The sequence below is a fragment of the Talpa europaea genome, assembly GCF_964194135.1.
Source record: "Talpa europaea genome assembly, chromosome: 1".
Taxonomy (NCBI): Eukaryota; Metazoa; Chordata; class Mammalia; order Eulipotyphla; family Talpidae; genus Talpa; species Talpa europaea.
In genome coordinates this window covers 157,347,315-157,372,663 of record NC_140073.1, presented here as the reverse complement: position 1 = coordinate 157,372,663, position 25,349 = coordinate 157,347,315, and the positions used below count along the sequence as shown (strand labels likewise).

Sequence of the window (25,349 nt, the reverse complement as noted above, 5' to 3'; positions counted from 1 at the left end):
TGGTGGGGGTGGGAGACACAAGGCCCTGGTCTCTGGGGTCTCAGAGTAAAGCCAAGTTCGAAGGGCTCGGCTCAGCAGGGCGTCCTCAGGGAAAACCTGGGGGGAGCACTGTGTTTGGGGTGGTGTCATTTACCCCCATGGGGAGAACGGGGCAGGAGGAGCGGGCAGGGGGCTGAGGCCCACAGTCTTGCTTTTGTTCCAGGGCAACCCCAATGTGAAATGGGGTGACCTGAGTGTGGGTCTCACGAGCTCTTAAAAGGGACTTAGAACGAGACTTGGCCACAGACACTCACACAAAAGGGTAATAAAGGCTTTATTTACACAAAGGGGAAATGAAGGAAAGAATAACCCAGGGAAAGAGATAAATTGGTAGGTGTTCCTTTACGCTGCAGGTGGAGGGGCACCCCAGACCCTGCAAACCTGCCTGCTCTAAATAGGCTCTGCCATCTGCCGCATCAACACAAAACACAGGAGACTTTAATGAAAAGGAACCTTAATACAATTAGGAAACAACACAGGAAAGGCAAAGAATCTAGTTTCTAAATCAAGCACCCAAAGTTTCCCATCCCCTCGTGGGTAAAACTCCATCCAAATGGGATTGGCCCAGAGTGAGGCCCCAAAGCTGCCCCAAGTCTAAGGCACCTTCCAGTGGGACCCACAGAAAAGGGTCAGAAACAACCAGACAAGTCTGGGAGGAAAAGAGCAAAATCAAAATCAAGACAAAACCCGCCATTGTCCCCTCCCCACGGGTCTCACCCACGTCTGTGTCACCTCGTCCACGCCCGCAAGGCAAGTGCAGCTTCTTCTTCATGTGCCTCCCCCAGGGCTCCTTCTGGCTCCATCCTGCTCCTCCCTTCCTCAGTCTCCTCTGCAGCTTCTTCTCTCCCTGCTCGGCTCCACCCTCCCTTGGGTGGCGCAGGAAACCAGGAACCTCCCCCTTTCCTGGGAACCCCCCTGTTACACACCTGCCAGTTCTGCTGAGCTGGGATCCAACAGTGATGCGGTTTTGGAGCTGAGCAAAAAACCAAGCACCACCAGGCCTTCAGGTCTGGCTATACCAAGCCTGGCTGCTTGGCTCCACCTTCAGCTCCCAGCACCCTCCCTCGGCCCGGTGGCATCCTGGGATTTGCTTTCTTTGGTGTCTTGGATCGCTTTGGTCTGGGGTGGGGGTGGGGCCCATAAAACCTGAGTTTGTGGAGTTGTCCTCTCCCCTCAACACTCTTAGGTGTGCCCCCCCAGACTGTGGACTGACTGCCTTCAAAATGCTAAACCATGAGGGGTCCAGAATGCGCCTCTTCGGCCTGAGGATTGTTCTGAGAAGCAACAGTCACAGAGGCTGCTCAGAGAAGAGTGGAGGTCACCTTCTGTGAGGGGGGCTGAGCGGGAGTTCTCCGTGGGGCAGGGTGGAGGGTGGGGCTGGGACCTGTCTTGCTAGAGGAGGAGACAGCCCTAAGCCACAAGAGACCTTCCCCAGGAGCGGGCACTGCTTGGGTCTGGGACAGCCCTGCCGGCTTACTGAGCCTTTCCTGCACCCCAGCGCCCCCCCCTTTGCCCTTAGGTGGCATTTTCACAGGGGTTACCCTGCTCGCCTGGCCGCCCTGTACGCAGGAGTTCGACGTGTTCATAGGATCCCCTGGGTGCTTGCTCTCAGGACTGCCTCTGATGACCGGGTCTCAGCCAAGAACTGAGGGGAAAGGAAAAATATTTTTCCTCCCCTGCACCCTCTCTGTGTCTTTCCAGGAGGTGACCAAGGTCTGTGCTCAGCCTGCTTGATAGGACGGGACGCGCCTCTGGCCTTGGGGCCGGCAGCGGGGAGGGCGGCAGGGACGGGAGGGACAGGGCTGCCTGGGAGGGTGCTCGCCCTGCAGAACGAGCCCAGCAAGGGGACAGACGGGCCGCCCCAGCGGAGAGGACAGCCGAGGAGAGCCGGCCAGGCCATTCCTTGGGTATGCGGGTGTGTGCAGAGTGAGTGTGTGTGCGTGTGTGTCTGTGAGTGTGAGTGTGTGTCTGTGAGTGTGCGTGTGTGTGTGGAGGGCACATTGTCAGCTCTCTGCTTCTCAGTCTGGGGCAAGGCCTGCTCCTGTGTCTCCGGGTGGTCGATGGGGGAGACCCCCACTTGGTGCCCACTCAGGCGATTTCAGGTCCTATGGGACAGTGACACCGTGTCCAGATGGGCAACCGTGGGGTGATGCAGGCCCGTCCCGTGGGGCACGGGGTGGGGTGGGCGGAGCAGGCCTGGTGGCGTCACCGGGTGCCCGGGGAGCGGGGTGCCTGGCAGGTGCCAGGGCCTTGGGGCTGGGCTTGGGGGGGCTGAGGGGCCCCAAGGAGGGGCTGTTGTCAGTGTGGCGAGGCCCCTGCATCGGTGTCTCCGGACATGGGTTCCAGGACGACACCCTCTAGGAAGCCCGAGAAAAGAGTTTGGGCCCCGGCGGGTTTGAGAAGCGCTGGTTTAAAGGAAGCTGAACAGGCCTCACCCCTGCAGTATGCGTCTCCACGGCGGACACGCATGTTTGTCTGAGAAGCGGGCGGGCACGGCCCCTTCAGACCCGCCTGACTGGAGGATGCTTGTGCAGATGCACCCCCGGGGCTCGAGTTCGCAGCCTGCCTGGCGCTACCCCAGCCGCCGCTGACCAGACCTTGTTCCAGGCCCTGCGCTTAGCGGCACGGGCTGGTCCTGCTGCCCGTCGCTGCCGGAAGCCAGGGCAGGGCCTGTGACGCCGGGTGCGCCTGTTCACCTCGCCCTTGAACCACCCCAGGGTCTCGTCCGAGAAAGGAATTCGCAGGCATTGTGGAGCAGTGAGCAGCGGCGAACAGACTGTGTTTAAGGAAGTCCAGAAGTTTATTGAAAGGAAGGAAGCAGGGACCCCGGGCCCCGCACTCCGGGGGTGAGGAGGCCGCTGGCGTCTGCCTCGAGGGGAATTTAACCCTTTTTCCCTCTCCCCTGGCAGCTCATCATCCCCCAGGGGTGACTGGCCCTTCCTCCGGGGGCCACGCTCCTCCGGGCAGCCGGGCCCTTTGCCAGCTCTTATCTCTGAGTTTCTCTCTGCACCTCCCCTGGCCAAGGGCCCCTGGGATTTCCCGCCCTGCTCAAACCCTGAATGCCCCTGGCCTCTCCCTAAGGCCCTGCCCCCAATGCCGTGGCGCTGGGGGGGCACATACTGTGGACTCGACTCCAAACAGCCACACGCTTCCCTCCCAGGGCCCAGCCATGGTCAGCGTGGGCCCCGCTGGTTGCCCTGTGTTGGCCTTTGCAGGCCGCTCAGTGATAACGACCAAAGGACAGCCTCCCTCAGCTGGGGCGGTGCGGCGGGGGGGGGGGGGGGTCTCCTCTTACCCAGAGTTTTCCCCTTCACTGTGTTTGCTCACGTCCCCCGCCCCCACCCCAGCAGCTGAGACCGTGAATCTGGGTGGTGGCCCAAGTGACCATGTGGGGCAGGGCTGGTCCCCGCCCCTCTAGGCCTGTACCCCCCAGAGCTGTGACCCCCCCCGGGTGTGGCCCCTTTCCTCAGGGCTGCGGGCTCCTGTGGGAGAAGCAGAGGCGCAGGTGGGGTGCCCCCCCGGCTGACTGCTCCCGGGCCTGGCAGCCCTCTGCTTCCAGAAGCAGCCCCGCAGGAGCCTGGTGAAGTGCCTCGTGCTCCAGGTCGCCTGCGGTAGTTTGGTCACTGGAAGCCAAAGGCATGTCTTCACCACGCCCCGCCAGCACGCTGCGTGCATGTGGGGCATGTGGGGCGTGGCACACCTGGGCCTTGGCCTTTGCAGCACCCCCGCTCCAGCGTCAGCGCGGCCCGGCCATGCTCGTCTTCACCGCTGGAGGAGCAGAGGCTGGAGGGCTCCGACCGGCCTGGGCCACGGCAAAGGGCAGGCGGCGCCAAGGCCGAGACCCCAGGCATCAGTTTCACGGCCGCAGCTCTCTCGAGTGGCTACGCCTGTTCCTCTCTGCGCTGGGGGTGGGGCAGAGGCCGGTGGCCCCTAGAGGGCCCCTGGGGGGCAGATGCTGGGAGTCCTAGCTCAGGGGCAGGTAAGCCCCTCCCTGCTCTGAAGGGTCCCCGGCCAGCAGCCCTTCGCAGAGCAGGCGGTGGGAGCCGGAGGTCCCAGGAGTGGGGCTGGGAGAGGACCTTCAGGGGCTGCCCTCTGGCCCAGGCCCCTCAGGCCGGGTGCCCATCCCGGTCCCCTAGGGCCGCCCCTGCTGGCGGCAGTCGCCACCCTGCTGTGTTCCAGCTGTGCGGGGTCCCGGGGTTTCAGCGTCGGGATCCTACACAGACTCGGGAGCTGGGGCAGCTCGGGCCACGACGGCTGTGCCGTGTAGGGAGGGGTTTCCCCGGCCCTGGTCTCCCTGGAGCCTCTGAATGTCACCGAGCCTCCTGGGAGCCCGTCTGTGCCGCACACTGGCCCCGCCGTGCCCGCTGCTGCCGTCACTCCGCCCAAGGCCCCTCCGGGGAGCCCCGGGCCTGAGGGCCCCTGGTGTCCACTCTGGAGCCCGGGCAGGGAATCTCAGTGAAAGCCTGGTAGGAGGCAGAGGGAAGGACTCCCCGCACCCTGGGGCTCGGCTAGTGCCCATCTGGAGGGCCTGGGGCCCAGATCTTGGTCTAAACCAGCGGAATCGCTCCCCTCCCCCGCCTTCCCGGCACTCGGCTTAGATTTCTCACAAGGGCTCCCTGTCTGGCTGGACCTGAGGTGAGTCATCCCGCCGCCAGCATCCAATGGCTGAGAGCGACCCACGAACAAAGACGTGAGTCACTTCCTCGGCCTGTGCACTCTGGGGCCAGCGCTGAGTCAGGCTGGAGGCTCTGAGCCACTGACGCACGCCCCTGTTTGCTCCGCAGAAGGAGCTGCGCCCCCTTGGCGCAGTTTCTGGAAGCAGCTCCATGCTCCCGCCCAGGGCTGGGCTCCGGGGTCCGTGTAAGTCCGCCCTCCGGGCCGTGGAACCCGCACAAGGGCGGCCGCAGCCGCATGCCTCTGCTGGGACGAGTGACAATCGTGATGGCCTTCATGACTGGCCGCGGTGTGTTCTCCGGGGGCTCGGAGGCATCTAAACAGCACACGCTGCGGTCACTCTCCTGCTCTGAAGGGTCCTCTGGCCAGGGGACTGTGCTGGCTCTGCCCATGTGGCCTGCTTACCTGCAGGAGCTTGCGGCGTGCAGGGAGACGCGCCCCTTCACGGCCTGGCCTCTGCCGTGACCACACCGGCATGGTTAGGCATGGAGGCGAGTCCTGATTCAGTGGCGACATAACTCTGGGGGAACGCGCCCCTGAGCCTCAGATTTCTTATGCCTAAATAGGGGACGTCGGTATCTACCCTCCCGGTGTTGCGATGGTTATGATTTGTGTAAGCGCTGATGCTGGTAAGCACGCGAGCTACACTTAATTTACTCATTTTTAGGTAGGAAGAGCTTATTTATTTATTTATTGCATACAAGAACTGGGGTGCAGGCCAGAGGTGTGGGGGTGAGAGGATTCATCAGAGACAGAGTGGGGAGCAGGACAGGCGGCTCTACTGAAATCCACTGCTGAGGGGAGCGGCTGAGGGGAGCCCTGCGGGTCAGCTCCCTGGCCAGGGATCAAACTCAGGCCGCAGCAGTGATAGTGCTGAGGCTTAGCCCCCAGGCCACCGGGGAGGCCCCTCATGTTCCTTTACGTTAACAAAAGAAACGAGCTCACGAGCTGCTCTGTAGAAATCTTGAGAAACAGAGAAAAGTTACAAGACTCGGGTCCAGTCCTTGAGGAAAAGGCGGGAGAGCTGGCGCGCCTGGCCTCGCGTGACCAGGAGTGTCAGAAGGAAGGGCAGTGTGGTGGCCTCCGAGGACGTGGTCGGACGAAGGCCCGAGACCCAGTACTAAGCAGACGTGCTAGTGAGGCTGCAGCAGAGGCGGCCGCCCAGGCTGCCCGATGCCCACCCCACGCACCTCCAGGGCGCCCGGGGTTCCAGCTTGGAGAGCCGGCTCCATACCTGCATGGATGGGCGTTGGTGCCAGTAGAGGGCAGTGCAGAGCCGCAGCAGATCTGCTGACAGTAATGGCAGTCCCGGGGGGCAGGAGCTGGGGGATCAGAGCTTGGAGATCCGAGTTCCTCAGATGGGGAGAGGCCTGGAGGAGAGAACTTGGGGGTCGTTGGCCACACCGAGATGGACAAGACAGGTGCTCAGGGCTGAGGCCAGGAAGACCAGGAAAGTGGCACGTGTAGGGCGAGGGAAGTAATGCCCGAGGCCGGGGGCAGGAGCCAGGTTGGGGGACAGCACCTAGGTCCCAGGTCGGGGAAGGCGTGTGAGAGCCACACTCGCGGCCGGCAGCAAAGCGCTGTGTAGACACTGAAGTTCTCCTGAAGTAATTTCTCGTTAACAAAGACGGTGGCGGTGGAGGTGATGGTACAGTGGGGAGGAACACGACCTCTCCTGGACTCACTTCTCACACGCCAGCCTCTTTGTCGTCTGGAAACTTCACAAAGACCTTGAAAACTAAGCGCGTGTTCTCAACAAAAGGCTGAAATTTCGATGCGAGATAAGCCGGCTCTGGTCACTACCAGGACCTGACGGGCCCCTCGAGACCGTGGGCTTGAGCCCAGGCCCATCTGCTCCCGCCCAGGCTCTCACCGGAGACCTGGCTGCCTCTGGCCGGGGCCGGGCATGGGGTGGGGGGGTTGTCTGCAAGGGACGGCAGACGAGCACGTGGCCAGGCTGGTCAGGGGTGCGCAGGGACGGCAAAGAACAACTTCTGGAAAAGCGCCTTTACCATCTTCTTTTCTTTTCAACCCTTCCCAGGCTTGGCATCAGTGAAGCCAGAGAAACAGGGGCCTTGGCAAGGCAGCGCCTTCTGGGATGCCGGGGGAGGAGGCGGGGGCAGCAAACGGCTTTGAGGAAACTCCTCGAGGTCCTGTCGGGGGGAGCTGGAAGCGGGTTGGCGCAGGGCACGATGGCGATGCCCCCCAGTCTTCTGGCCCGGGTCACGGGCGACTGCCTGGGAAGGCGGAACCGGGCAAGGAGACCCAGGGGGGCTGGGTGTGCCGAGTGTGACGACCATGGGACAGCCCCGGGGGACGCGCCGTCCAGACTGACCCTGCCGCTTCGTGGTGGGGCCCCGCCGGCTCGGAGCCCCCCCCACCCCGGCCCTGCTGAAGCTCTTCCCTTCCCTGCTCGTGTGGGGGGCCCATCGTCACCGTCCTGCCGCCCCTGTCACCTCTGCGCTACGTCGGGTAGGGTGAGTTCCAGGGAGAAGAGGGAGGACCCCCACCGCACGGGGGGCAAAGGTGAGCTCGGGGGGAAAGGGTGGCTCCGGGGCAGCACCCCATAGGAAGTGGTCAGTCTTGTTGCCAAGGGGGTTCCCAGGCTCCAGCTGCCCGTCCTCGGGGTGACGTGTTGTCCCCGTGCTGCGGCTCCTGCCGAGGTGGGGGTCGGCTCGCACCTCAGGGCACAGAGCCGCTGATTTCCAGGACAGGAACGAGCACGGCCCGTGACTCACCTCGGGGATTGGTGATCAGAGGGGCTGCACATGTGGGGGGATACTCTGGAGGAGTCTGGATGGAGGCGGCCCCCGTCTAGGGGTCTAACCTATGCAGGCCCCAGGACTCCCCAGGGCAGTCTCCGCGTGGCCCGGCGCTGCAGAGCGCAAGTCAGTGACGAACGGAACAGAACGGCAGCGAAAACGTGCCCCCGCGCGGGGCTGACACTCCCACAGGGAACAGCGGCCGGCTCCGGGTAGAGGAGAAGACACTGTGCAAGGGCCCTGGAGAGCGGCAGAGGGGCAGAGACTAGAGAGACCGAACCGCAAGAGACGCGATCCCCTGGGGGAGAGCCGGGCTGGGACTCTGCTCTGAAGGCCTGGGCGGGGTCTGGCGAAGCAGAGGGTGGAGCTGGGGCTCCAGGGGACCGAAAGTGAAGGGTGACGTGCGTTTACTGAGTTACCATCATGAACAGGTGTTGGGTTTTGGCAAACGCTTTTACCGCATTCCCTGGTGTGATCATGTGATTTTCCTCTTGCGCTCGGGGGATTACATTACTGGAATGCGGACTGTTGAACCGGCTCTGTGTTCTGGGACAAATCCCATTTGATATCTGAGTGGCCAATATCCTGGGAAGGTCAGCGGCGTCTGGGTTCACGAGAGACACTGGTCTGTAGCTTTCTTTTGTCTTTGCCTGATTTGGGCATGAGAGGGTAATGCCGGTCTCGTGGAATGAGTTAGAAAATATCTCCCCTGGAAGACGTTGTGGAGAACAGGTGTCGCTTTTCTCTTAGATGTGTGGTAGAATTGACCAGTGAATTTACCCATCGGGGCTGGGGGGTTCTGTTTTGGAAGCTTATTGCTTATTAACTCAATTTAAAGACTGGACACAGGCTTATTCAGGTCGACTGTTTCTTTTTGTGTGAGTTCTGGCAAATTTTGTCTTTCCTACAATTGTGTCTTATCTTGGTTTTCAGATTTGTGGCCACAGCGTTGTCCACAGAACTTTCACGATCATTTCACTGTCCCTCCTGCCACGATGTCCGCGCGGTCATCTGATATTAGCAATTTATGTCCTTTCTCTTCTTTTCTAAGCTGAGTTAGAAGCTTCCTGAGCTCTTCAAACAACCAGAATTTGGTTTCAGTTTCTCATTTTTAAGTTTCATTGCTTTCTGCTCCATTTCTTGTGTTTACTCTAGGTTTAATTTGTCCTTCATATTCTCGTTTCCTTCGGTGAAACTTGCTATTCATTTTAGATCTTTCTCCATTTCTAATATATGCAAGTGATGTTGCAAATGTCCCGCTAAGCAGCTTTCATTGCATCCCAAACATTTTGATAAGGTGTGTTTCCATTTCATTTCGTGCAAAATATTAAAAAAAATTCTCTTCAAATTTCTTCTTACTCACATTATTAGAAGGGTATTGTTTAAGAACTCATGATATTTAGAAGGGTATAATTTAATCTCCACTTTTATGGGATTTTCCAGTTTTTCCTCTGTTATATTGATTTTTAGTTTAACTTCATGTCATCTGAGAGCAAACATTATATGATTTCTATTTTTTGGAAATGTTGGGTTTGTTTTATGACCCAGGAGGTGATCGATCTTGGTGAATATGCCATGTGAACTTTAGAAGAATATATTTTCTGAGCGGTTGCATGAGAGGTGAAGTCTTAGAAAGAAGGGAATCACAGAGGCAAGAGCTCCCAAATATTGCTGATTGATTCTCCTCAAATTCTTCCCTGTCCTCTCAACAGTGGAGACACAGGAGAGAGCCCAAGAAGCCTGGCAGAGAGGAATTTCTGTCAGTCTTAAAGAGCTGAATAGAGATTTCTGCTACTTCCCACACACCGCAGGGGGGACAGAGTCTGGAGTTTAGGTTCTGCCAAGTAGGGAGGCTTTGAAGCTCTCAGTCTTCATCAGCATCCTAGAAGGACATCAGCTTAGAGGCAGGGACCATGTGCCTGGACTAGGGTATGCTCCAGGATTTAGGGCAAAATACCCCTAGGTATAAAGCAAAGTTCGAGGTTGCCCATCAGTAATTTAACTGCTAGAGCCAATTCTGCAGGGTTCAAAGGAGGAGAAACCAGAATCCTTGCAACACACTGCCCACCTGGCCTCGCAATTCCCAGACACAGGGGAGACCAGAGGCCTGCGGCCAGCAGCACAGAGCGGCCGGCAGCACGGGGTCGGCAGAAATGGGCCACCAATGAGCCAGGGGTTAGGCTAGCTTGAAATACTGTGATACTGTGTGAAGAATCTCCAGGGGAAGATGCACATAACGTGGCAGGGAAGGGGTGAATTTCAGTGAAGATTTAGAAATTACAAAGAAATGGAGACCATGGAACTGAAACATGCTGGATTTGAGAAGCCAGGAAAGGAGCTAGCGTGGCAGGCTGGACCCCGGGCTGCAGCAGATGGAAAAGGGAAAGAGGAAGAAAGGACCGAGGGCTGGACAGAAGGCGAGCAGCGGGGCGGGGGACGTAGACAGGCCGTCGCGCTTCCCTCCAGCAAACGGGCCAGCCGCTCTAGACTGGAAGGCAGGCGAGGTCTCCGCAGCGCTGCGTCCACCTGCAAGAGACGCACCGCAGCAGCAGGACACACAGGAGCTGACAATCAGGGACATGGGGCCATGTTGCCCAGGGCCCCCCCTCGGCCTTGCTCTCCCGGGTCAGTCCCCGAAGGCCTGGGGCCAGGCGTCCCAGAGCGCAGAGGAGGACCCCCCGCTGAGGGGCATGTGCCTGAGTTTTAAGTGACCTCGGGAGCGAGTGGGATGGAGCGGGGAGAGGGGCTGCACCGAGGGCTGTGGGTGCCGGTGTTGGGAGGTCCTGGGGAGGGACCTGTGGGGAGCCCTGTGAGCCCTCCACCCGGGGCGGCATGCAGGAGGAGGACACGCCTCGGGGCCTTGGGGTGCAGCATTCTCCCCCTTGGCCACTTGCCCAGGTTCCTCCTGGCTGGCAGTGCCGCCCGCGCCGTGCCCCGGACTCCAGGGCTCAGAGACCCTCTCCCTTGGCCTTCGGGCAAGTTTCTTACTCCTCTGTCTGGTCTCCCTGGACCTCGCCCCTCTGTCTGGCCAGGTGAGCCTCCTTTCCTGCCCCTTAGGGCTGTGCGCAGTTGGGGTGGCCCTCTGGCCCCCCACTGTCTGGTCTTGCTGCCCCAGCGAGACTTTGCTCCCCTCTGCCCCGCCCAGCCTGGCAGGTGGCCAGGCCCCAGCTGAGGAATTCTTGGTGTTCAGACATCCCTGCGGGAATTTTCCATAGAGATAAGCAAGGGTCAGGCTTCCAGGCTATTCCTGCTTATCTCAGAGGCCTTTGAGATCAGAACATTCTGGAAGATCTGTACCTCAGATCTCTCACACCCCTGCTTAACGCAGCTCGGCAGGCAGGCCCGAGGAGGTGGGGTGGCACCTCCACCACCGCCCCCTGGGGGGGTCAGCAGCCTGTGCTGGAAGGTCCGGGGGGGCCTCCCTGGGGTCAGCAGGGGCGAGGGGCCCTGGGTGTGGGCAGGTCGTCGACAGCGTCTGAAAACCGCTTCAAAAATCTCAGAAATGTCTCTGCAGCTGCCGGCTGGCGTCTGCCAGGGAGCTCTGGACGGTGGGGCGGGGGGCGAGCGGGGCAGGCGGGGAGGCGCAGGAGCCCACCGTCCGGGCTGAGCCGTGGGAGAGGAGGGGGCTGCGGGCGGGCGGCAGGGCTGTGCCAGATTCCTCGGTCACGGGCGGGCGTGATCCCCGGCCCTGCCGGCTCCGCGCCGGTCCTCCAGCGGCGCCCGGGCTCCGGGCTGGGTGCTGGGCGCTCGCCGGGCAGAGGCAGAGAACGGCCCTGTGGGCGCTGACTCGGGACGGGGGCGGCAGGAGTCGGGGTCACGGAGTGCTCCTCAGGCCAGTGACTGCGCCCGCTGCCAGGACAGACACCGAGGCCTCCTCCGTGGGCAGCGATGTGCAGCAGGGGGGCCGGGCGTCTCGGCTCTCAGCGCCCAGCTGCCCGTCAGAGGGCCTGGAGTGCCCTGAGGACGAGATGGAGGACACAAAAGAGCAGCTTCTTTCGTGGGGACTTGGACGGAGCTTCGGGGACACGATTCCCACCCGGCTCAGCTCCCGCCCCTGCCTTGCTGATCTCGAAGAGGCTGAGCCCCGCACGACTGGACCCCACGAAGAGTCCGCACCGGGAGAGTGGAGGTGGAGTGGGCAGTGCTGGAGCAGGTGGGAGGGGACGTCAGGGAAGGCAGCCAGCGGCCCCCAGGTCCCCCAGCTGGCCAGGCCGCACCCCTGATTTGCCTGGGACCCCAGGGCAGGGCGGGAGCTGCTCGGGGCTTGTGGAAGGAAGGGGCTCTTCACCCCACACCTCCTCCTCTGCCGCCCAGACGTCCGTGGGCCAGAGACGCGGGCGGCTGCAGGAGGGAGCCAAGGTCAAGGGGCAATGTTCAGCCCGAGCCGCCCAGGAAGCAAGCACGTGACCGGGCCGTCCCCAGGCCCGACCCTGGGCGGGGCTGGCAGGACCTGGCGGCTGCAGCCTCCTTCCTGCTCTGACCTGCTCCCCTCACCTGCTCGCTCAGGAGAAGCGCCTCGGGCTCCGCGGCCCCGGCCCCCCTGGCAGGAAGCAAACCTTCCCTGGGCAGGAGTGGGGAGAAGGGGCAGGTGACAGGTGGGGCCCGCGGGCCGGTGACGACCAGCGGCCAGACTCGCGGAGAGGGACTTGCTCTGGGCACACGTGAGTCATCGTTTACTCTTCAGTGCACTTGTGTCTGCGCACGCCCGTGTTCATGTGTGTGCACGCGTGTGTCCACGGGAGCGTGTCTGCACGCGCGCGCGCGTCTGCACATGTGTGCACATGTGCTGACTCAGAGCCCCGAGGCGGGGGCGAGGCATTTGCTCCCCTTAGGGTGCCAGATGCTCCTGTCTGGGGCCCCCTGGTGTGCGAGGTCAAGTTCCCAGCAGGAGACTTGTGGCCTCTGGGAATTGCAGGGGCTCCGGGTCAGCTGGTCCCGGGCCCAGCGAGTGCAGGGGACCCAGCGGCTCGGCCTCCCGGACCCGCTGGGCCAGAGGGACGGGCACTGGGGACTCTCCCCGGGCCGCCCCTGCTGCAGAGGCCCAGTCTGCATGAGTCTCTCCTTTGGCAGGGAGGGGGCGAGCGCGAACGGAGCACGAAGCCCAGACTTGAGGCTACGTGGGGCTTGGCCCCAAACCCCAGGGCGCCGCCGAGAACCTGCTTTGCGGCGCTGTCAGGAGCCCTTCGTGAGGGAAGCCAGGGCGGGTCAGGCCTCACATTTTCAGTTTTGTCTCTGAACAGAAGCTCCAACTCCTGATTAGCCGAACCTTCCAGTGCGCACCCAAGGTCCACCCGCTTCCCGCGGTCGGGACGTTGCTCAGAGCCCAGCCAGGCTCCAGCCAGGGGCCGCAGGGCGGGGCGGTTCCGTGGCAAGACGCGTGTGCGCAGCGCGGGGACGGGGCAGCGGAGTGGGCCCTGCCTCGGGGCATGACATTGCTTAAAGCAGGACACATAACTTGGCTTATTTTTAAATTGCAAAGCAAAAGACGCCAGTGGGCAGGGAAGCGGCTTCCTCTTGTGTTAGCGTCACGGGTGACTTTGTTCTTTTCATATCGACGACTGAGAGTTCATAGTTATGATAAAATAATATTTCAGTATTAAACACAGTGACTTCAAAGAGCTGTGCTGTTGCCCAGAACATGAGGCCGAGGGGTGATGGGGCCCCTCCCTGCGCACCCCACCTATTTTGGTGAATTCAGGCGGGTTCTGGGCTCAAGGTTTTTCTGACTGGAGATTTATTGGCTGCGCGAGTGAACAGCAGGGCCTCGGAGGGCGCCTGTGCACTCCGGGGAAGCGTCGCTGGCGCTCCCTCTCCTGCTGCCATCCTGCACCGCCATCCGAGTCCCGGCTTGTGCAAGCAGGCGCCCGAGGCGGTGGCGCTGGAGCCGCTACTAGCTGGTGGGCGCCACCTCGGACAGGCCTTTCTTCAAGGCTGTCATTTCCCAGCACCGTCCAGATGCGCGTCCTAGTTGGGGGCGAGCGTGAGCCTGCTGGGGGGATCCACTGACATTCTGCCAGCCCCGCTCTCTGTCAGCTCCAAGCCCCTCCGCCCGCACCTAATCCCTGTTTCTTCCTTTTCTCCCCGTGGGGACATCAGACATCTACTCCCTCGGCAGCTTTTGGGGGCCTCCGGCCTGGAGCTCGGTTCCCTTGGGTCTCTCCGCCCCACGGTGGGGGGGGGTGCCCGGGGTGAGCAGGCTGGGGCCGGAACCAGCGCCTCGTCCTTTTGCAGGGCATGGCGCAGGCGGATGGGACCCTCCAAGCTGGGGCTGCCCTTGGCCAGCCTCGCGTGGCCAAGCTGGTCCTCCTGGGAAGCGGCTCCGTGGGCAAGTCCAGCCTGGCCCTCCGCTACGTGAAGAATGACTTCAAGAGCGTCCTGCCCACCGTGGGATGTGAGTGCCATGGGCCTGTGAGCGCAGAAGCCGGGCGTGGGCCGCACGGGCACAGGGTGGTGGGGCCCCCGCTGTGCCCACTGCGGCGGCAGCGGCCCGGGCAGCTCACAGACCCAGCTGGGGTGGGCTTTGCTCAGCCGGGGTGGCAGTGTGGGTCCACACGCCCCCCGCAGCCCACCTCGGGGCTGGGAAGGTTAAGGAGGTGGGGGTGCCAAGCAGGGCCTGCGGGACCCGCAGTGAGTCAGCGCGGACGGGCCCACGCGCGGGGGGCCGGGGAAGGGTCTGCTCTGGCCCCTGGATGCTTCTCCTGGGCTCGGGGAGGAGGGACTGGGGTGTCCCGGGAGGCCTTCAGGTGGGGAGTGAGGCCCTCTCCGGCCTACTCCTCCGTCCCCAACATCCTGGGAGTGGGGGCGCGGCTGGCCCGGTGAGGTCCCCTCAGGGAGGCAGCCCAAGACACCGCAGCTGGGGGGGAGTCCCAGGGACCCTCCTGGGGGTCCGCACTCCCGGGTCAGTATGGGCTGGCCCAGGCCGGGTTGTGGCGTCCAGGGCAGGCCCGGTGGGGGGCGCCTGGGTCCGACGCTGCCGGGTCGCCCCGGGAGCCTGGCAGCATGGCCGCGGGGGGGGGGGGGGGTGGTGGGGGGGGTGGGCGGGGATGGGCGTGGGGGGGGCTGGGATCGCAGGGGTGGGCGTGGGCCGTGGGGGCGGGGATGGGCGTGGGCGGGGGGGGGGCAGGGGTGGGCGTGGGCCGGGCGGGGGGGGGGGGCTGGGGTCTCGGGGTGGGCCTGGGCCGTGGGGGCGGGGATGGGCATGGGCGGGGGGGGGGCAGGGGTGGGCGTGGGCGGGGGGCAGGGGTGGGCGGGGGCCGGGCGGGGGGGGGGGGCTGGGGTCGCAGGGGTGGGCGTGGGCTGTGGGGGCGGGGATGGGCGTGGGGGGGGAGAGGTGGGCGTGGGCCGTGGGGGCGGGGATGGGCATGGGCGGGGGGGGCGGGGATGGGCGTGGGCGGGGGGGCAGGGGTGGGCGTGGGCCGGGCGGGGGGGGGGGGCAGGGGTGGGCGTGGGCAGCCGGCCCGGAGCAGCCAGGACGCGCGGGAGCGGCAGGACAGGCTGCGGGCAGCGTCCGTCGGGCGGGGGGGAAGGCCCGGGCCCCGCACCCCGCCGGAGGCCTGGGGGGGCCGGAGGGGACCGGCTCCTGCCCCCCTGCCCCCACCCCCCCCGCCCCCATCCCCCCCATCCCCACCCCCACCCCCGCCCCGGCCGGGAGAGCGCGGGGCGTGCCTGCGGAGAGCTCGGGGGCCCGGGGGTCCCCCCAGACTCTGTCTGCCGGCGCCAGGTGAGCAGGGGCCGCGGGGTCAGTGGACGGACAAACGCACCCCACTTTGTCCCGTGTCTGTTAAGGCCGCAGCGCAAGGCCAGGGGCCCTCGGGCGGCTCGAGGGCCTACCCCGGGCTGCCTAACCCTGGCGGCCCAGCCTCTGGAGCCCCCCGCACCCCCCAAACCCCGCTCAGGGCCGGGGCACCCTCGGGGGCGGGGCGGGGGGAGGGGGCGTGGTGGGGGGGCGCGCGGGGCGTGGCAACACAGTGGGCGTGGCTGGTGGGTGTGACGCGACGTTGGGCGTGGCCGGCGGGGTGGGCGTGGCCGGCGGGGTGGGCGTGGCCGGCGGGGTGGGCGTGGCCGGCGGGGTGGGCGTGGCCGGCGGGGGTGGGCGTGGCTCCCCACCCCGCTCTGTGCTGGGCTCCTACCCACCCCCCGCAGAGCTCCTGGAGGTTTACCTTTTAATCATTTTCTGGCTTTTGCTGTGAAGACAGAGGGAAGCGGCCAGTGGGCTTGCAAACACGGGGTGGGGGGGAGAAGTGGGGGCCTTTTCGGGGTGGAGCCAAGGGGTCCTGGTGTGGTGAAGGTCGCATGAGCCCCGGCCTGCTGGGCCACCCTGGGAGGCGAGTCTGGGGCGGGTGTTTGGGGACAGTGTCTGGGCCCTTCGGGGCCTGGAGGGGTGCCCGGCCTGTGTCCACGCGAGCGCAGCCGCTGGCCACCACGCCAGACACCGGGCCTGGGGGAGAGGGATCGACTTTCAGGCCACAGGCCACGGGCAGTGGGGACTTCTAAGATTCGCGAAGTCCACGTGCGGAAATGCAATTTGAGGTGATAGAAATGCAGGAAGGGCAGGACGACGCCCGACCTTCTGGCCGGGGAGCCGGGGCAGCGCGCAGCCAAGGGCAGGGCTCGCCGGCCTCGCTCCTCACTTTGCTGCTCTTGCCACGGCGCGTGGGCCGGGAGCCGGGCGCGCCAGTCCTGCTCTGGAGGCCAGGCCTCTGGCTTCGCAGCCGGGCCCCCTTGGCCATGCGCTGCAGCCCCAAGGACAGACTCGTGGTGGCAGCGGTGGAGGGAGCTGTGTGGCCCCCACCGCTGACCCAGCCGCCTGGGCTGCCCTGGCCCCCCGGCCCGGTAACAGACCCGGACGCTGTGTTAACAGCAGCTACTCCCACATCATGTCCCTTTGGAAAGCAAAGCTCGGGGACACCGTCCAGCAAAGGCCAATGTGTCAGACGCATAGCCGTGTCCCGTGTGTCCCGGCCTCCAGGTGCTGCCATCCCGGGCGGCAGGGAGCCATGGAAGTCGCCTGCGCCGGGGCTGTGAGGGCAGTGCATGGGCCTCAGGCGGGGAGGCACCGGCTGAGACTTGCAGACCCTGGAGGTTTGAAGGATTCACGCCGAGGGCCAGTGGCAAAGGGGGCTTGGCCGGAGAGGCCTGGGTGAGGCTGCGGGCTCAGGGGCCAGGAGAGACTAGGGGGATGAGTAGCGTGATGGGGCACCCCCGGGCGACAGGTGTGGCAAGGGCCGCTGGGGCGGGGTGTCAGGGCTCAGCTGCGTCTCTGGAAGCCACAGGCATGGTGGACCCCAGGCCCCTGCACCCAGAGGCCCGGGAGCCACCGTGAGCTGGTCCCCCCCCCCCCGGCATCCTCACACCCCTGGTGCTCTGCTGCTTCTGGAAACTTCTGGACAGGGTGGAAGGAAGCAGGAGGAGCCAGAGCTCCTTGGGTCCCCGTGGGCAAAAACCTGGTCCCTGAATCTCTGGCTCGCTGCAGGTGCCTTCTTCACCAAGGTGGTGGACCTGGGTACGGCCGCCCTCAAGCTGGAGATCTGGGACACAGCAGGCCAGGAGAAGTACCACAGCGTGTGCCACCTGTACTTCCGGGGCGCCAACGCTGCGCTGCTGGTGTACGACATCGCCAGGAAGGTGAGCGCCCCAGGCACGGCCCCTTGCCAGGCCTCTGCCCTCCGTTGACCCTGCACAGGGCACGGGCTCCGCAGGGGAGTGACCCCTGTGTTGGAGCCTTACGGTCAAACCAGGACAAGTAGCCGAGAGCATTTCAGTGGGAGCCAGCCGTTGCTTCCAGGCTGGTGACGTGACAGAGGCAGCAGAGTATGTGGCGCTGACACTAGTGAGCAGGTGCCAGGGCTGGGGGAGGGCACCGGAGCCGGTGTGGTCTGGAGGGCTCCCTGCAGGAGCAGGAAAGCAGAGATTGGGCCTGTTGGGGTGGGGCGGAGCAGGGCAGAGGCGCTGCAAGGGGGGAGGGGCTTCTGGAGAGAGCAGCCCCTGGTGGGTGCACAGCCGAGCAAGGGCGCGGGCTGAGAGGGCAGGAGTGCGAGGGTCCCTCCGGCGCTGCAGTCAGGATCAGGGTCTAAGGTGCTCCCCACCTCCAGAGCCCTGTCTCTTTGGAAGGCATGGGGGGGGGGGGTCAGGACCTTACCGGGCCGGGTCAGGCGGGAAGAGCTGACGCCTGGCCTGGGCCACCGGAGGCCAGAAAGAGACCTGCGGCCCCCTAGAGGGACAGTGCAGCCCTGGTGTCCTCAGGGCAGGGCCACATGCACTGGCCATGAGCCCGGCGTCTCCCCCTGCAGCAGCTGATGGCGCCTGCCCTACCTCTGTCCACACTGGTTCTTCCTCCCTTTTCTCAGGATTCCTTCCATCAGGCCCAGCAGTGGCTGCAGGACCTGGAGCGGGAGTTCCGGCCCGGGGAGGTGGTGGTGATGCTGGTCGGCAACAAGGCGGACCTGGACCAGGAGCGGGAGGTCTCCTTCCAGGTGGGCTCCGGGGAGCTTCCGGCTGGGGAGATGGGCGCGGCCCTGAGACCCTGAACACCCTCTTGGTACCTGCTGCGCGGCGCACACCCCGGCACCCCGCATCATGGGGGGTCCCCTGCGCGTGCACAGACTGCCCAGCGCTCATGCCGCCCACCCGGCCACGCAATTCACCCCCACGTGACACGGACACGTGTCACACATGTCCACGGGCTCGCACACGCTCCCATGCTGCTGTCCTTGGGGGCTGAGGTTGGCCCTTTCTTGGGCGGTGCAGCCCGCAGGAAGGTTGGGGCGGGCTCGGAGCAGCAGAGGGTCCTGGAGGGTCGCGCAGGGATGGGGACCGGCCCTCGCGGCCACCTCCCTGGCCAGAAACAAACACACCCCCCAGACCAAAATGGTAGCCTCAGCCACACGTGGCACATACACGTGAGCAAGAAGCGGCGTCCAGGGTCCCCCTCGATGGCTGAGCGCAGCTTGCGGCCTGTCCCTCAGGAGGGGAAGGACTTTGCGGAGCGAAAGAGCCTGCTGTTCATGGAGGCCTCGGCCAAGCTGGACCAGCAGGTGACTGAGGTCTTCAGCGGCGTGGGTGAGTGAGGCCGGGAGCCGGGTGGGGTCTTCTCCGCCCCTTGGGCCCAATGTGGGGCACAGGCATTGGGGCCCATGTTTAGGGCTCAGGGCTGTGTCCGGGATTGGGGTCCCCGGGAGTTGGTGACTTCCCTCCTCCTGTCCCTCACAGCCCGAGAGCTGCTGCGGAGAGAAGAGAGGACGGAGGGCCGGACATCCCCGGGGGACGCACCACTGGCTCTGAGAGGGGGACCAGCGGGGCAGGCCAAGTGCTGTGCCCACTAGAAGCAGCCCCAGGAAGGGCGTGGGGCATCCCCGGACATGGCCTGGCCGGGCCTGGCGAGGGGGGCTGCTGTGATTCTCCTTCCACGTTTCCTGCTCCTGAATCTGGAGGACCCCGAGCCGGCAGCCTTAGCCATGGCCACATCCGGCCCCCTGGTGTCGCCCGCTCCGGACACCCAGACACCACAGCCTCCCTGGGCTGCCCCCGTCAGCAGCTGCCAGATGCGGGTGAAGCGGGCGGCGGGCAGCAGGGACCGAAGCACCTTACGACTGGGGGCGGCCGAGCCCACCTGCCCCGGGGGAGGCGCAGCGCCAGGAAGAAACCGGGGCCCTCCCCGGCTGGCCTGCCCAGTCTGGTGTTGGGAGTGGCTGGCGGTTGGGCACTGCCCATCGCGCCCGGCTGTGGTCTGCAGGCTGTAGGCCGTGCCCAGGTGTGGGCCGAGCCACGGGAGCTCTTCTCCGGGATTAGACTGCTCCCGACAGCCCAGTCTTCAGTGCGTTTGCGAGCCAGGGGCGGTCGGCGCATATGCTGGGCCGGGCCTCGGCCAGGACCTCCCTGGGGGCTGCCGCCCGGGCTGTGTCCACCAAAGACCTCGCTCCCTGGGTGCCGCTCCCTCTCTGGGTGGTGGCCTCTGCGTGTCCCCTCGCCCCAGCTGGGGCCTGCCGGGCCCCTGCTCTCACAGTTCTGGGGCAGCCAGGGAGCTCCCCGAAGCGGCCTGGGCCCTGAGAGCCAGCTCTGCCCTGTCCCGGGGCATTTCCTTGCTCCGTCAACCTGCTGACGGCGCCCAGAGGCATCTTCTAACCCAGCGTGTTAGCAAACTAAAAGAAAAAAGAAGGAACCGAAGCCCACAAGAAAGTGAGCTGCGAGAAAATAATTGTTGCTCACGCCCCCTGGGCTGGGGCCGGGGCTCCCTGGACACGCCTCCCTGCAGCCAGCAGACCCCTCAGGGAGCCAGGCTGAGCGGCTGCCCCCGGCCACACCCCCGCAGGCTCTGAGAGGCTGAAATAAACCATCACAGACACTCCTCACCTGGGCTCTGCCCGATCCGGTGCCTGAGCAGGGATGCAGCTTTGGGGTCTGGTGGGCAACGGCAGGATGCCCCCGCCTGTGCTCCGGTGACATGGCTGCAGGGACAGAGCCAGCCACGGGCCGCAGGGGAGAGAGGTAGCAGGGATCCCCCCCACCCGCCCTGGGATCGCAGGGCAAGAGCACGTCTGCGTGCTGGTCACGTAATCTCACGACAAAATAAAAAGATCGGGGACAAAAGAGAAGCAACTAGAACAACTCACCAAGACCAGGAACTTAGCTGAGACTTTCTGCCACAGTTGGGGGATTGTGAGTCTAAACTAAAAACTGGATAACGCGGCGTGATTACGGCATGTTTTGGGCTTGATAGGGGTTTGTAGGAGATTGTCCTTAACTGGGGAGCAGACTGAAATATGGGGGTGGGGTTGCCGAGAGAGACCCCGTCCCAGCGGGGCAGGGCCAGGAGGGAGCAGGGAGGGGCGTTGTGGAGCGCGGTGCCCGGGTGGGGGGGGGTTGTCAGCGTATTTGGAACTTTCTCGTGTGCTGGAAGCCTTCATCTGTCCACGGGGGCCACCCAAGGACGGTATGGGGTTTGGGTAACTTCATGCTTAACTTTTTGAGGGGCCGTGTGGTCTCGGGCCGGCCCGACGCTGGCCTGTCCTGGGGCAGCCCGGCTCCCTCTGTGATTGTTTATTTCAGCCTCTCAGAGCCTGCGGGGGTGAGGCTGGGGGCCTCCCAGGGGGTCCCGGGGAGGCCCCACCTCCACCGTCCCTCTGGCCACCCCGCGGCTGGGGAGGAGGGGCAGCCCCCCCACACCCTGCCCTGCACAGCCCATCTGGTGGTCTCGGCGATCTGGCCCCTCTGCTGGCCGGTGAGCCATGCCCGGCCGGCCGTGGATTGGAACAGCGTCTGCGGGGTCTGCGTCCCCCAGGCCTGCCCCGGCCCTGGCCACTGGGCACTCTGCGTGTGGCTGGACAGGGCTCCTGAGAAGCTGCAGGCTGGGCGTCGGGCCTTGGGCTCGAGTGTCAGAGGGGAGACCTGCCCCCCTCGCTGGGCAGAGGGGGCCCGAGCAGGGGGCCCGGGGGCGGCGTGGAGGGGCAGCGCCTTCCCCGGCCCAGCAAGGACATGGCGGCGCCGCCCTGGGTGCCCTTCGTGGACCAGAGGCTGAGTTCAGGGCGAGGCTCCCACGACCCCTGATGCCCAAGCAAGGATGGCGGAGCCTTGACGCAGAGACACCCCCGCCAGATCGAACCTGCAGCACAGGGGCCCCGGGGTGAGGGGGGTCCAAGTTCAACAAGTGACCTGCAGCCCCCGACTCGGCCTCTGGGCGTCAGGGCAGGCGGGCTGGGTGCTGCCCTCCGCCGGGGCCTCCTGCACGGCCCTGTGCAGTGTTCAGGGCAGCTCGTGGGGAAGGTGCTGGGGACGCTGGTGGCCAAGGACGGGGCCAGCTCCCTGCTCAGTGCTGGGTGCCCTCCGGCTCCAGGTGTCCTTGGCTAACACCCCACAAGGGCAAATGGCCCCCGGTTGCCACCACGCAGACACATCTAAACAAGGCTATCTGCTTTTATTAAGATGGGGGGAGCTGGCTGTGGAGGAGCGGAGGGCTGAGGGAAGCTCCCGGAGGTGCTTCAGGGTGAGCTGGGCCGTCCGCCGTTCTGGGGGGACTCAGCACCCCCTGCGGGGGGGAAGCCAGCCCGACGATGATGGAGGCCCGGCTTGGCGACGTGCCCCACGGCTGCCCTTCTCCGGCCGAAGCGGCCCACTGGCCTGATCCCGCGGCCCGCATACCAGGCGGGGTCGATGTCAGGAGCTGGCGGGAGGGAGGGAGAGGCTGCAGGGTGCTGTCCCCCCCACCCCGGGGCGCCGGGCCCCCCACTGGGGCAGTGCTCCCTGTGGCTCTCAGCTAGCGACTGGACCCTCCAGTGAGGGAGGGCGCCCAGAGCTTGCCAGCCATTTCTGGGTGGTGGGGCTTCGGGGAAACAGGAACTCCACTGAGGACCCCTATTGTCACGGTGAAGCAGGCACACCCCGGGTGAGAGGGGGCTGGAGCCCTGTGCCAGGAAGGGGACCTGGGAAGCAGGGGAGATGGGGAACAGAGGTGCTGGGGAGCTGCGGAATAAGGGAGGTGGGAAGCAGGGGTGCTCGGGAGCAAGGGAGCTGGGGAGCTGGGGAACAGGGGTGCTGGGAGCAGGGGAGCAGATCACAGGGGCACTGGGGAGCACCTGGAGACCTGGGTGCAGCCTGAAGCACTTGGCAGGGCGGCAGGAGAGGGTGGGGGGACACTCACTGCGGATCTCCATGGAGTGCTGGGGGGCTCTGCTCGCGCTCCCCCGCAGGGCCAGGCCCAGGAGCAGCAGGCACAGCAGCCAGGCCGCGGGCACCTTCATCCCTCTGGCTCCTGGCTCCAGGGAGGGTGTGGCCAGGGCGTGTAGAGCGAGTGGGGTGTCCCTGCCAGAGGGAGCCAGGCCTGTGAGCACCTGCGCGTGCAGGGCTGTGAGAGGGTGTCGGTGCACACGAGTGTGTGTGTGTCCACGGCCACGTCCCGCTGTGCCTGCGTCTGCCCGGCCGGGACCTGGCACCGAGCAGCCACGCGTCAGCCAGTCCCTGTCCCCACATCCTCCCAGAGCCCCGCCCTGCACCCCATCTCCAACAAAGGGCCCGTGTCTGCCCGACGGGCTCAGTCACATTTTGAGGGGACCTTAGCGGCCAGGGGCCATGGTGTCGGGGGACGGTCCATCCGTGTCGGAAGCAGGGGGTGTGGAGGCTCCTGGCGGCGGGGGTGCGCCACACTCGGGGAGGGCAGAGGGGCCAGGCTGTGGGCAGCTGCCCCGGGAGCCCAGGGTTGCGCAGAGGTGGAGGGTGATGGGGCTTCGGGGTGCTGAGACTGGACCAGACTCAGGGGTGGGGCCTGAGGGGGCTCCGGGGGCCCTGCCGAGGAAGACATCCGGCTGCCCCACGCCCCAGGTCCCCTCTGGGTCCGAGAGAGGAGCCTGCAATAGGTCACACGGCAGGACGAGCCTGCTATGGGGGGGGGCGAGGACAACGGGCATCCAGAATCCACCTGCCCCTGTGGTGTGGGGGTGCCCCTCGCTGCAGCCTCGGTAGGGGAGCCCCCCCTTGGCACTTGGAGATTGATGTTTCACAGAAGGTGCTCTTCATCTGAGCCACTTAAAATGCCCCCCTCCTGTTAAGAGACCTGTTGGGGTGTCACACCGGGGGACCCCAGACTCAGAGGGGGCGAGACACCACCCTGACAGCAGAGTGAAGACGGCGTGGCCCGTGGCGCCTGTGCTCCTCGCCCTGGGCCAGCGGCAGTGGGGGCTCAGCCGGGCCCGGCCCCCGCACGCGCTTTCCTGGCGCTGGGGTCTCGCTGTCCCGGGGTCCCTGCCGCATTCCCAGAGGCGTCACGCGGCACCCTTGCTTTTCGTCTTCTCCGCGGACAGCACTTGAGCCCCGGGCAGGGTGGGCCGGGGTGGCCCTCAGACCCCCAAAGCCCGGGGGGCGCCCTGCCCACCTTGCTCAGGGCTGGCCCTGGCTGCTGGAGCAGAAGTATCCCGGGAGAACCCCAACCCGCCCGTGGGGGTGCACAGAGATGGGCCCCAGCGCCTGCGCTACTCACCGTGTCTGAGGCCGGTCCTGAGGGTGGCGGTGACCCTGGGGAGCCAGCTCCTCCTTTTATAGACCAAGGAGGAAGCAGCCCACCCCCCAGGGTCCCCCGCCCCCCCATATCCGCTCGCCTCCAAGGCGCATTAGGACACCATCTTCCCCCTGCGTTTTTTTGACTCGCCGGCGGCAGCGTGTGTCTCTCCCGGGCTGTGTAATCTCATTTGGGCCAAGTGGTTTGAAAACACATTACCTCCCTGTCTCCCTCGCCGAGGGCAGGCGGCAGAGCCGCGGCCGCGGTCCCCACACCGCCGTCCCCTGGGCGGGCCCCATCCCTGGGCACCTGGGCCGACGGAAGCTGAGGACCAGCCCCGAGCCAGTGGGCATCCCCGCAGGGATGTGTGCGTGTGTGCACACACGTGGACACCACCTGCGCACATGTGTGCGTCCATGTAGCACACGTGTGTGCACGTGCATGTGGGGCGGCGCCCCCCCCCCCCCCCCGGCACACGGCTCCGTGGCGGGGTGGGCAGGCCGCGTCAGAGGGCAGCTGTGGGAGGCGGCGTCGCTCCACCCCGCCCCAACCCGGCGTGGCGCAGAGGCCTCCGTTGGCGGGGAGGAGAAGCCTGGTCCCCCTCCTCCCCACTGCCTTTTTGCCCCCCACCCCCGCCTCTGGTGGCGCCCACAGGGGACCCAGCGTCATGAGGGGCATGGTGGAGGCTGGTTGCGGCTCTTGCCACCCGCCTGCTGGTTCCTGGCGCAGGTCTGGCCCGGGGATGCGCAGCTGCACCCGCCTCTGTGTTCTTGGGGGAGTGGCTCCCCGGGGCTGGTGGGATCGCGGCCCCGGGGTCCCCCCACACCTCCCTGGGGCCCCGGTCTCAGGCAGGGAGAGCCAGGGTCGGCTCCGGCCCAGCACGTTCGCCCAGGCCGCGGCGTGGGCTGGGAGGTGCGCGCCGCACCGAACTTGCACCTGCACAGCAAGGTCCCCTCCCCGGAGGCTGGGGGTCCTGGAGACAGAAACCCTGGGGGCACCTGTGCTTGCTCGTGACGCTCTTCACTGCTGCCCCCCGATGTCACCCACAGGCGACTTAAAGCCAAATGACACGGAACAAAGCGGGGTTATGTCCCCAGGGATTTCCGGCCACAGAAACCCCTCAGAGGTCTCAGTGTCGACCCCAGGCGCGTCTCGCTGAGCCAGCACCACACTCGCTCACCTGCCCCTGCTCCGGGCAGCGAGGCCGGCAGCGGGGGCTAAAGGCCACCCCGTCCGGGCACGAGGGGCCCGCGTCCGCCCTGGGGATTGTCAGGACTCCCTTCCCTTCCCCTGACTCATGGCGCTCACGCTGGCCCGAGGGCCCATGAAGACAGCAGCCGGCGGTCCACACGGGCACTTTTAATCGGCTCAGCACTGACATGGGGGCGTCACGTTGATCAGCTTCCTGCCTAGAGGGGCTTCACGGGCCCGGCTTTTCCTCACACCCCGGCACATCTGAAGCTCCTCCCCCGCCAGCCGGGCTGACGTCTGAAAAGCCGTGTCGCACGCGGTGCCGCCGCGAGTCAGGCCCTGGGCGGTCTTCGGGGGAGGACACTGCGGCCTCTGCGGCCGTCAGGAGGGTCGGGCCCGCGTGGCGTTCGTGTGGAGAAAGGCTCCAAGGCCCTCGGGCGCCACGTCCCGTGAACAAGAACGCACAACAGGGGACGCGAGGCTGGCCAGGGTCACGCTGGGAAGTGGCTTCTCGCGGGGGGTGCCGCCTGGTGCTCAGGGCCCAGTGCCCTGCAGGTGGGCTCGGGTTGGATCCGAGGACGACACAAGCTGCTCCCGTTACTACGTTCAAGGCAGCTCTGGGGGGCGCAGTGGGCTTCCCTGAACGCAGGACTGGCACCCGCACCCCCAGAGGAGGCGGAAGCCTGCCTGTCGGAGGTGAG

General features: G+C 65.4%; 2 protein-coding genes across 2 annotated transcripts; one reads left to right on the top strand and one right to left on the bottom strand.

Annotated features, from left to right (window-relative positions):
- Positions 1 to 13,709: 13,709 nt before the first annotated feature.
- On the top strand, positions 13,710 to 18,796 carry RAB17 (RAB17, member RAS oncogene family; the record flags this gene model as incomplete). The annotated part of the gene is made up of 5 exons (XM_084228143.1): positions 13,710 to 13,866; positions 16,948 to 17,099; positions 17,822 to 17,947; positions 18,440 to 18,533; positions 18,684 to 18,796. The coding sequence occupies 5 exons, from the start codon at positions 13,710 to 13,712 to the stop codon at positions 18,794 to 18,796; spliced, it is 642 nt and encodes a 213-aa protein (XP_084084269.1).
- A 2,652-nt stretch (positions 18,797 to 21,448) lies between these two features.
- On the bottom strand, positions 21,449 to 22,207 carry PRLH (prolactin releasing hormone; the record flags this gene model as incomplete). The annotated part of the gene is made up of 2 exons (XM_084228133.1): positions 21,449 to 21,630; positions 22,108 to 22,207. 2 exons carry the CDS (start codon positions 22,205 to 22,207, stop codon positions 21,449 to 21,451), a joined length of 282 nt encoding a protein of 93 aa, XP_084084259.1.
- Between the last annotated feature and the right edge of the window lie 3,142 nt (positions 22,208 to 25,349).